Here is a 12,474-nt window from a genome sequence, read left to right as displayed (position 1 = left end):
CAAAAAGGCCTCCAATTTGACCTCCATAACCATGTAACCATGAGAAATGGTTACATGGTTATGGAGGACAAACACCTCACGGGTGTCCGCGTCACTCCTAGTATAAACGGAACTGTCGTAATAGACACGCATGCAGAAATGTCACACAGCTCTCTACAGACACGGGACTTGAACATTTCCATTTAACATTTAAGCATTTAGCGGACGCTTTCATACAAAGCGACTAACAAGAGAGGAATAAGCGACATAGAAGAAGTCTTGGTGCAGAAGCAGATACTGCAGGGGAGGGGTAGAGTAAGTGCTAGGACAGAAGATGGGTTTTCAAGAGCTTTTTGAAGATAGACAGGGACGCCCCTGTTCTGTTAGTGTGGAACGACACATGAAAACACATGACTTGGAGAGTATGACACAGCCATTAGCCATGAGCTTTACAACAATTATACTCTCTAATATACAGTAGACACAAGTATATGACCTCCCCCCCCTCACTTTAATATAATAGATTTCTTTTTTCTGTGCATTTTCTCATTAGAGGAATTTGAGATTCAGTGTTTTGGTCCCGTTGGCATGTTGTTGCGGTGGTTAGCACTGGTGCTCAACAACAAGAAGGAAGGTTCTTGGTCCAAGTCCAAGTTTGTCTGTGAGAGTTTAATCTGGGTACTCCAGCTTCCTAGGATCAGCAGGATGGATGGATGGATGTTGGCCCTTTTCTGACAAACATTGTCAACGATTGTGCCTTTCTAGCTGGTCACAATGAAATCAAATTGATAACATAATGAATGCATCACATTACGTACATGTTTCAGGGAGAAAGGCTCTGAGTCACTCTGAATCCCTTCAGCAGATTGCAGAGCTTCATATCAACAGAATGCCAGACCACTATTCTTTCTCCTTGTCTAAAGCATTTTAGCCAAAGAAAGAGCTGTCTTTGAAGGTTAAACCATAAACTCACCTTCACTTAGATGCTCTGACCTGCTTTCTGCCACTTCAGAGTGTTACTTGCTGCTGTTTCCAAGCAGATCTTGTAAAATCATAATCCCGACATTCACATTGTAAACAGGAGATACCAGAGATTTAAAAAAAGGTAATAGATGTAAATATGATGGTGGAATGTTCTTGTAGGCTCGTCTTGTGAACACTGCAACAGCTGCACTTGAACACAGCGTATTTATATGCAGGGTTTGGCATTTCCTGTGGTACTCAAATGCCATGACGGGACATTTGCACTCTAAATCCCCTGGTAGCTTACGAATCAGAATGTTGAATATTGAACCTTAAAACCAAAGAAACAAAATTGGAGCAAACCTCTGAAGAAGAAGAATACCTGATCGTAACAACTGAAGAATTTAAAATGTTTCACAAGAGGTCAGAGTTCCTCCATTGGGCCATCAGGATAACTTGGCAGAGTCAGCCACACAACAGGATGACACCTCTCTGATCACCACGTCAATTTAATCCCCTTCATCCCTCCACAATTTGGTGAGGAGGAGGTAATGAACGGGCTTTCCTAGCAAGTAACACCTTTCTCTCCGTCTCTTCCTCTGACTTCCATCCCCTGCATCCCCAGACGCTGAGTTGTGTGAACCCAGACAACGAGAACAGCCCAGAAATCCCTGTGAAGGTGCTCAACTGTGACACCATCACCCAGGTCAAGGAGAAGATCCTGGATGCGGTGTACAAAAACATGCCATACTCACAGCGACCGCGAGCCGCCGACATGGATCTAGGTGAGACCTCATTCATATCCTGTGCACAACTACTTGTTTAATTCTACCTACTTGTGGGTATTCTTCTACACAGTGAAAACAGAGTGGACATTTGCCTTTGCACATGAGCTGTTGGAAGAATGACAGAAAGGACAAATGTACCCGAGAGCGTATCCTCGGCACGATCACAGACTCAACGTGATTTAATAAAACAGACCCCTCCCCCCACTTGTTTACGCCCCTAATCAGAGCAACACCCTCTAATGCTGATATTAAACCTCACTGACAGCGCTGTCAGTGAGCCTATATTCAGGTTTTCAACCAGTACTGAGTGACTTGGTACACACACCCAGCTGTACCTTCACAAACAAGAAAATAAGATACCTTTTAAGTAGTGGCTGCTTCTGTTTTGGGGTTTGTATAGTTTTATACCTTGAGGGGCATTAAAAGGTTAGGGATCTGGAGACGATCGTCTTCTCGGTGTTGCTGTGGGCACCTTATATCCTGTGAAGACACTGTCATTTGTGGGTTGTTCACTGAGTCACTTTAATTGTCAAGCACAAGTGCACGCAGGCGACTTAATGACATTTTGGCTGCTACACTTGACATCTCACAGAATTTCAAAGATAAAAGAGCAGCCAAAAAAAAAAAAAGCAGCACAAAGGCACAGTGCAAGAGTGACTGCAGACAACAGACGATATGTAACTGTCAGACCGTTGACTCACAAACAAAGTGTCACACATTCACTATTAATATTATTTCCCCGCAGAGTGGCGGCAGGGCAGAACTGCCCGTGTGGTCCTGCAGGACGAGGACATCACCACCAAGATTGAGAGCGACTGGAAGAGACTCAACACGCTTATGCACTACCAGGTGTGTTAAAAATCATTTAAACAACTACCACATTCACTTTTACTCTGCAGATTAGCTTTAATAATTAATTGATAGGGGTGGGAATCACGGGGTACCTCACGATACAATACTATACGCGATACACGGTCTGCGATACCAAACAGTCAATATACTGCAAGGCAATTATATAGCGATACATTCAAGATTCAAGATCCTTTATTTGTCATTTCACATGATATTTGTTAAAATACTCACATTGAAGCAAAACTATGTTTCTCGCCAGCTTCTGACAAGACCGCGATGTCTTTGTAACTGAAGAAGACAAAACGTCCGTGAAAAGTTCAAAGTGCAGGATCTCTCTGTTTATTCACAACATAGAGAACAAAGTGCATTAAGTCTAGGTATTGAACGTGGATGGGGGCATCACTTAACGTAGCTTTCTCCCGCTGTAAACTCCCTCTTCTTCAGCCAGGTAACTTCCGCCCCAAGTTCCCATCATTTATTTGAGCAGCAAAGATGAAACTGTCACTGGGACTGTTTACTTTAGATCGCCTTCATTTATTAATTAAAATATTGATATTTGCCCTGGCCTAACGATTACCTTATTGCACAAGAAAGGATGACGATATATCACCACGCCGATATTTTGACCCACCCCCCATTAATTGATCTGCTCAAATATTGAACATCATCATCATTAAACATATAATCATATGTAAACTGCTTATTTTGTCCAATAATTTTGGATTTATTTTGCATATAGTTGTAATAAAAGATCAAAAACTTCAAAAAAATTTAATCTGAGCTCTATTCTATACCAAGTACAAAAAGACCATGGTACTCATTCACCTGTAAACCCTACATCTTTTTCAACCGGTTTGAAAAATGGCGATTATCCATTTGCTAAAGGGCGTTGAGAGCAGTGACTGCTGATGAAGGACAGAGCATGACTCATTCATATTCATCTCACTCACCTCACCCCCGCCAACATTCTCTTTCTTCAAACTTCCAGGCACAAGTATACGCTTAGTCACTGAAAATGCACTTGAGTGCTTGTGTCTTTTACATCTGTTTCTCAGCTCATGAATAGAACATCACAGGTCACTGACCTCACAGTCTGACATTGTTTTGTCAGCCGCGATTTTCTCACCAATCAAAACATTCTGGAAACTTGTGCAAACGAAGAGAGAGAGAAAGAAAAATGCTGGCAATCGACATTTTCAGCGCTTAAAGCAGAGTTTGACGTGAGAGGGATGTAGTGCACGTGCTTGAAAATGTCAAGGAGATGAACAGCCCTGCTCTTTCACATTTAGATATATGTGGAATCGTTACATGGGTTTCTGCACCGGATTTGTATTAGCTACATTTGAGAATGTAAGCGTGAACATCTTCATGCTGAAGTATCGTCTGCCAAGCAGTAAACCAACAGTGTTTACCTGGAGCTAATGCATCGACAAAGTGTGGTAAACCTGGACACCGGTTATTCAAAACATTTAATTGTAAGCAAACTACACGTGATCCCGACACACTTATTCCACTTTATCTACCACTTATAGCAAAACAAAGTTACAGTCATTTAAATAATCAACTCCTCTCTCATTGGCAGCAGGGGAGTTTACCCTTCTTTATTTTAAGTCATGTTCATCGTCGCAAAAATGTGCCGTATACTCGGGACACGGGAATCACACAACAGAAGAATGCCCCACAATGCAAAAGTGGCTACTCAGTGATATGTCTTTCACTTCAGCCCTTCTGTCAGACTCAGTGCTTAGAGAAAGATTTTAGATTGGGGCTTGGACGGTGCGCCGGGAGAAAGATGCAATATCAGCATCTATAATGGCAAAATTAAGAAGAAGAAGAGGAGGAAGAAATAGCTGTGTTCCCGCATTTGCCACGTCAGTCAGTGCCAGAGCCGATAAAATCCTGTGTCTGCTGCAGCGCTATTTGTTTTCCGGGAGTGAATGGCCATTGTTTCCTTTCCCATAAAAGCCAGATGTTAGTGAATGTTAATGGTGTAAATGGAAATGTTGAGTTTTAATGAGATTAATCGACACTGAAACTAAAATATGAATTGATTTAATTACGTGGGAATTGTTTCTGTTAGTACAAAAGTTCTGCCCTGTGGTAAACCGAGTTTTGATTCACACAACTGTATTTCTGTATTTCTATCTAGCTGATTGTTCAAACTTGAACTAAGGGCCAAGCCATACACACATTTATTGTACATCTAATGACTCAATGACTTGAACCTTTTTTTCCCCATCATGTTTTCACAAATACCTGGTCCTTGGATTTCAATGTCATGCTTTTCTTTTTAATTCTAGTCATGCTATCATTTCAACTATACCCATTCATTCCTTCATTCAAAAACAAACAAAGAAAGATAGCAGCGTGTACCTTTTTCTCCCAGGTATCTGAACGCTGCGTCGTGGCCTTGGTGCCCAAACAGATGTCCTCTTTCAACATCCCCTCATCAGCCAGCTTCCCTCGCAGCATCAGCAGATACGGTCGGTACTGTTTAAGAAACGCACATGCTTAATATTCATCCGACATAACAGCAGTGTTGCACCATCTGCTGTTGTCACTCACAAGGCCATTGTAAGAAACTAAACGTGGGAAAAAAAACCAGCGCCAACGGTCTATACCTTTATGTACGTCTGCACAAGCAGATCAAACATGTATTATTTGAAAACATTCACTAGGTGGTGTACTGTATGTTTACAGGTTACTGAATGATTTAGACACACTACTGACATAGCATGTCATTTTAGTGAACTGAAACTCACTTTGAGTTTTCACACCGTTGTTTATATCACACAGGAACACAAGGAGAGGAGAAAAACGAGGTCCATGGTAGATAGCATGCCTTTAGTGACTGCATGTCTGTGTCATTGCTATGACAACCAGAGAAATAAGGACACAATTACACATGGCCAAAGTGCCCACTTGAAGAGTACTAAGAGACAGTCCTCTGCTGACATTATTGATTATCAGATGAAAAGTGTTCTATTTAGGACATTTCGGAAAAGACGTATTTCTCTATTCAATCTCAAAAAAATTGGCCGTCTAGGTGTGGATGTGCCCTTCCGTTCCACCCCGACCAGTCCCGACAGCCCACACTCTCGTGTGCCCATGTTGACTCCAGACCTGGAGAGTGGCGTTAAGGTCTGGCACTTGGTTAAGAATCACGACCACGGGGACCAGAAAGAGGGAGAACGTGGAAGCAAAATGGTGTCTGAGATCTACCTGACCAGGCTACTATCAACAAAGGTACGCTGTGTTACATGCAAAAAAAACAGTTCCGGGTACTTTTGGAATACACAAACAATATGTGAAAAACTTTGAGTCTAAAGTCCAGATGCTGCTTTTACAGGGCACACTGCAGAAGTTTGTGGATGACTTGTTTGAGACCCTGTTCAGCACAGTGTGTCGGGGCACCGCCCTGCCCCTTGCTATCAAATACATGTTCGACTTTCTGGATGAGCAGGCGGACAGACACGGCATCCACGACATGGATGTTCGCCACACGTGGAAGAGCAACTGGTGAGAAAGATTTCTGAAGTTATATGCTGAGAAAAGAGCCCGTTTGCATTGACTTCCAATGGAGTGAAACATTTGCTTTACTTTTGATTTTCAGTGGAACACTCACTGCTCTGCCCTCAGTTCACATTAATCCACTAATAAGGCCATGGATATGCTTGGCTGCACTCTGATGTCTGTTTAGTTCTACATCTTTCAAGAAACTGTGCACCCTCCTTTTAAATCCTCATCTTGAACATTCATTTATTGATCTATGTGCCATTTTAATAAACAATATCTTATTCTTTTTATCACATTAGCATAAACACATTTGCTGGGCTTTGTTATATCGTCTATCGTTGCATGTTGTTCAAGCTACTCCTGTATTTAAAATGTAATCATAAAATAGACAATTCTAGCGATGCCTTAAACATTTCTTTTTCTTCCTCCACCAACATGTGCAGTCTGCCGCTGCGTTTTTGGGTAAACATGATCAAGAATCCTCAGTTTGTGTTCGACATTCACAAGAGCAGCATCACGGACGCGTGTCTGTCTGTGGTGGCCCAGACCTTTATGGACTCATGCTCAACATCTGAGCACCGTCTGGGAAAAGACTCTCCCTCCACCAAACTCCTCTATGCCAAGGATATACCACATTACAAAAGCTGGGTCGAGAGGTGTGTATATGTGTGTGTGTGTGTGTGTGTGTGTGCAGACATGTGAAGACAGACTGTCTCTTGGGTTTCAATTAACTTAGGATCAGGACATTCATGCTAAAATGTGAATGATCGCTTCAATCCCCTGTTACTAGAGGTTGTCAGCTGTTGTACTGTGTTGTGTCTTCAATAGGAACATCATTTAAGTTCTGTATATTGATGTAATATTTATAGATTTATATGAAAATCAAATGTCAAATTTGGAAAATATTTCTTAACTACCGTTTGTCTGTTCATAAATTAGTTTAAGAACCAATATTAACTTCTTCAACTTTCACTCAGGAGCAAAGAAAATTGTCTGACTTATCTGACATTCATTATGACTAACTACAATCATTAGGATTTGACTGTTTAAGTTTTTATAAGTTTATGCGCCAGACATATTTTATCACTGCCATGCTACTCTCACAGACTTGCCATGTGGTGTACTTTGGTGCAAGTGTGTTATATTTATATAACATGTGGCCAAGTGAAGGTCTTAATAAATACTGTGGTATCAGTATGTGCCTTAATCAAGAAAACACCATTGTACAGGTATGTTTTTAAAGGCACCTGGTCCAATCAGTGAAACATTTCCAAATCTACCTCTGTAATTGCAATTTGTGGTATGTATGCGGTATAGCTTTAAAAATGAATAGAGCATTGCCACATGAGGGGCCCTCAAAAATATTTGCTGATACTGTAATGGAATCATTGTTTACATTTACTGTATGTATTGTATTTTTTTAATAGGTATAGAACATAAAACAATAAGAATAGAACGATCAAATTGCAGCTTTTGTGTTTTGCATACTGCCGTCTTTCATATGACAATTTGGATTTGGGAAAAAAAACAATGAACTGTTCACCCCGACTTCCTGCTGAAACGTCTCGGATTTTTTGTCAGCCTTTAACGTCTGATATTCTTTGACTTTTCACATCAACAGACTGAAATCAAGTGCAGAGAGAAGCTCTGCTGTGCTCGATTGTGCCCTCGACGCTCACTCTGTGTCTGTGTGTGTGTGTGTGTGTGTGTGTGTGTGTGCGTGCGTGTCCTCTCAGGTACTATGCTGACATCAACCGCCTGCCTGCCATCAGTGATCAGGATATGAATGCCTATCTGGCTGAACAGGCTCGCCTTCACTCCAGTGAGTTCAATGTGCTCAGTGCTCTCCATGAGATCTACGCTTATGTCAGCAAGTACAGCCAAGAGGTAAGGCCCCGTCAAACACACTGCATCATGGAAATGTGCTGTAGAGCGTCTTCTGCTGCGTTTAGCCCGCAAGAAATTTGCATTTTGTTTGTAATACATTTTATAGCAGCTATAACCGGTTCTTTGCTGCTACGATGAATAAATGAATTGTGTGTTATGTAAATAATGTGTCACACATAGTGATAAAGTCACCAAGAACTATTGTTCTACCGTGCAGTTCACCACAGCTCATTGCATTTTAATATCGCTCTCCTTATTGCTTTGGATTCACTCCTCACGGCGCTATTTTTACACAGCGAATTTTACTGCTCGTACTGTATATGGTGTCATTTACAGCCACAGCAGGCAGCTGTTTTTAGGGAAAAAGCCTGAGTCAAGGTCTGCCTGCACAACACCACACAGAAGCCAGACAATGTTAAAGCTAATATTTGTGTTATTAAATTGGCTTGAATTCAGATAGTGGTGGAGTTTGAGCTAAAGGGAAAGAAAGTATTGGACACAAACACACCTGAATAGTGTTGCTCTGTATGTGTTGGATGGTCACACAGCAAAGGCAGTAGCAACACCCTCATCATTCATCATCGTTACTCTTTTAAGTTATTCATTTACAGTAAGCGGAAGCAATTGCGACTGCATTAGGTGGCTGAAATATAAACCAATAATCCAGGTTTATACAGTATATAGGGCTGACCATGTTGATTATTTTCACAGCTGATTGATTTATATAAAAAAGCCTAATGTGGCTTTATCTTTTTGCTTTTAATTTCTGAATTAAAGTTAATGTGCAGCGGTGATTTTGAAACTAAACTATGGATGACTTGATGCCACTTTTTTATCACGTGAAGGTGGTGGTGGACATTAGGGCTGCAACTAACTAACAATTATTTTCACAATCGATTAATCTGTTGATTAGTTTCTCGATTAATTGAGTACGGACTACTGGTCCGTAAAATGCCAGAAAATGTTGAAAAAGGTTGAAATGATGATATTCTTGAATGTCATATTTTGTCCACAATCCAAAATGATTCTGTTTTAATGAGTTATTTGTCAAATAGAGCAAAGACAACAGAAAATATTCACGTTTAAGAAGCTGAAAAATTAGGAGGCTTGTTTTAATTATTGAAAAAACACTTAATCCGTTTCCTTGATTAATCGATTAATCGTTGCAGCCCTAGTGGACATACCTCTTTAAAGCATGTTGCCTAGGTTTGGTGAAGCATTTACACCATTATGTAGGATTTACGGAATATATCGCATTTTATTTTTATAATATATGACCAAGTGGTTTTGGCCAGTATTGAGTATTGTATCCGCTTATCTGTAAATGAAAACTTTATCAAATGAGGTAAAAATGTGTCGCAGCACAGTCTTTGTATTTTCTCATCAAAATAGAAAACAGCAGTAGAAGCCGTTGGTTTATGTAGGGCTGCTGTGCGTTTGTTTGATTTACAGTCTGTGTGTGCACACTCTGACCAATAACACGCATCATGCTCTTATCCCCGCGTGTGTTTGTTTAGATCACTGAGGCACTGGAGCAAGATGAACAGGCCCAGAAGCAAAAGTTGGCATATAAAGTGGAGCAGATCATCGCAGTCATGTCTACCGAGAGCTGAGAACAGACACACACACACACACACACACACACACACACACACACACACACTATAAACCCTTTCACCAAAACGGGCACTCATGCACATATACAATCACTCATAAACAGAAATACTGATGTACACATTATGGACCTTCTGCATAACCAAACAATGCATACACAAAGAAAGACATACAGTGCAAACGCACACCTGCAAATGTACATACACAAGCCATAGCCCACATCAAAGAGCAGATTGTCCCAAAGCATGACTTTTACATCAGTGTCATTGGCAAACATCCAGCTCCTACAACGCTCATATGAAGAGGGGGAGAAAGAGGATTTGAGCCATCGTGGTCGTTGAATTTGCTGCCAATTGTTTTCCGCTGGGTAATGGTTTTTTTTTCTTTGTAGTTGGTGCTTACACTAAATGTCATAAAACAGCACTTGATAAAGAACAATTCAACTTAAAAAGTCACTGGAGGAGCTCAGCAAAGGCGGGAACCAATTTATAGACAGAACATGTGGTGGGAGCAAGTACTTTTTATATGTCAAAGATGACGGACTACATATCAGAGGCTTGAAGTGAGCCACTGGGAGCCGAAATGTTAAATTATTTATTGTTAAGCCTTTTCCTATTGCCTTTTAAAGGCTTTAAAAAAAGAAGAGATATAGCTACAGACTCACTGCTTTAAGTTATTTTTGTTTAAAGCTAGGATTGGTACAATACCAGACTACACTTTGGGAAAAAAAAAACTTAAAACCAATGTATTCCATCACCTCCTGTCTGCTATCTGATCAAATCTCTGTTCCCAAAGCACTGGAAGTTGTAAGCTGTAAATTGTGGCTGTGTTTTGTTTTTTTTCCCCGTCATTTTCCTCCAGCTTAATGTGAAGGCTCTGGTCAGATGCAGAGAGAACACAGTGAAGGACAGGTACACCAGCTAATCATTCCAGCCAGTCTGAAAGAAACGACAGGTTGTGTTTATCGGAGTGGCGACAGGGCTACAGACACCAGCTTTTACTTTCATTAAGAGACAGGCATCAGTACATGCAGAGGATTTAAACACTAAAGATGAAAAGTGTCTTGGAAACAAATGACCAATCCTAGTTTTTTTGTTTGTTTGTTTGTTTTTCATCGTCATTTACAAGGTGAGGCTTTAATACTCCAAAACCAAAAAGGTACTGATTTGAAACTGAAGTATAGTATGTAGATATATTTCCTGTTCCACTCCCTGGCTTAATTGTGCCAAATATATCCCATGATTCATTAATGTTGAACACTCTTGTAGAAGCTATTAATAGAATATGTCATTGTGCGGAAAAGATTCCATTTAAGATAGGGACTTTTGTTAAGTGATGATGAAGAGACCACTAATTCAGCCATTCAAAGATAAGTGGAGGCCCAATTGATCTGTGACAGGAAGCATGATTAATGACGCTACAAGCCCGATCGAGGACGAGATTAGCCGAACCCTTGCCAGTGGCACCGCTACCCCATCCTCCACATTTCAACAGTCACTGTTTACATCGAGCATTATACTTGAAATGCCCCGAGTGTACGAGATATTAAGAATATTCTACACAGATGAAGTTAGGAGAGAGCTCAGATGCCTTATTGACTGTCCTCACTAAATCTGGAAATGAACCCTGGAGATCTTGAGATGCATTCTTTATAGTCTGTACACAGAGTGCACGTGTGATTAATGATATGTGTTTGGGTCAGCAGTCGGTCCCTGTAAAGTTTATTCATTAAATGTCTGTTTGCTTCATCGTGCTGTTTTTGCCTTACACCCCGACTATGTTCATGCTCCAGTAAATAACTCACACGTTTTCCTTTAAGTGGGTATTTGACCTCACTGCCTGTTGTCTCCTCGCTGCTGTATTTATATATAGTGCCATATCTAAACTCTAATGTAGTTACCATTTCAAAATGTCTGTCCAAGGCATCACGATCTTTCAGGGTTTTGGCTTCAAATGTTTCATATTAATCTAAAGGAACAAGATAAAACAACAAATGCATTTCCCTGTTAAGTGTTGAAAACAACGGCGAGAGCTCATCTGTTTCATGTGTAGTTCAATTATGCTAATTTATAAATGTGTCGTGCAATAAACCGTCAGGCATTTAAACTGTAATGTTTTTTAAATGATATATTGTATAAATACTGTACATAGAAAACAATTACTATTTTGCAAGCAAAAAACTTCACTTTGTACTGTTGTAATACATTAAATGCGCAGCTGATGAAAATTGATTTTTGACTGGTTTCTGTTTTGCGTGATGAAACAACAATGAACCTGTTTTTTTTCTGTATTTTAAGACGAGCTGAATTCTAAAGTGAAACTCTGGTGTGCGACAGCAAGGATAAACCAATGTGTAACTGGTTATTAAAAGGATCATCAACTCTTCTGGTAACTGATTAATCGTTTGAGCATATTTAATTAAGAATAAAACAAGACACTTTGACATTTTTCACCCTTAATGGACCAAACAACTCATCAGAAAATATCCAACGCATTAATCAATCATGAAAATAATCATTAGTTGCAGCCTACTCTGCAGAGTGCGTTTTGAATTTAAACATTTTATTTTACCGCGTTATACATCCGTTTGTCAAAAGAGTAATTATATGACTGATTAAATGTGCAGTTCCTGTTTTGTATTTCACAGACACAAAGCTGCGGCCTTTAAAGGTGAGGTGATTCTACCCACATGTAACTGGGTAATCTATTGTAATTATGTTAGTGAACCACTTGCATAGTAATTTAATTGTTGAGCGTTTCATGGGAAGACTCTAAAAGCAAGATGAAGTCAGACATGAAATCCCAGGGGCACGTCCATTGTTCCAATTTTGTACTTAAAAAGGGGTAGAGGATTGTTTGCCCCATGCACAAATCA

The 12,474-nt window shown here is 40.3% G+C and overlaps 1 protein-coding gene across 1 annotated transcript in view; it reads left to right on the top strand.

Moving 5' to 3' along the window:
- The window catches only part of LOC122768126 (plexin-A2-like), a 71,454-nt gene extending 59,624 nt beyond the window's left edge, over positions 1–11,830 (top strand). Inside the window, exons 25-32 of the mRNA XM_044023879.1 lie at positions 1,568–1,727; positions 2,476–2,579; positions 4,969–5,065; positions 5,629–5,828; positions 5,932–6,101; positions 6,542–6,754; positions 7,835–7,985; positions 9,503–11,830. Of these exons, the coding sequence (XP_043879814.1) occupies positions 1,568–1,727; positions 2,476–2,579; positions 4,969–5,065; positions 5,629–5,828; positions 5,932–6,101; positions 6,542–6,754; positions 7,835–7,985; positions 9,503–9,598 (1,191 nt within the window). The 3' untranslated portion in view covers positions 9,599–11,830. The remainder of the gene's footprint in view (positions 1–1,567; positions 1,728–2,475; positions 2,580–4,968; positions 5,066–5,628; positions 5,829–5,931; positions 6,102–6,541; positions 6,755–7,834; positions 7,986–9,502) is intronic.
- The last annotated feature ends 644 nt before the right edge of the window (positions 11,831–12,474 follow it).

This window comes from Solea senegalensis, linkage group LG4 (genome assembly GCF_019176455.1).
Source record: "Solea senegalensis isolate Sse05_10M linkage group LG4, IFAPA_SoseM_1, whole genome shotgun sequence".
Taxonomy (NCBI): Eukaryota; Metazoa; Chordata; class Actinopteri; order Pleuronectiformes; family Soleidae; genus Solea; species Solea senegalensis.
Note: the sequence above shows the minus strand (reverse complement) of the source record. Positions and strands in the feature narration are given on the sequence as shown.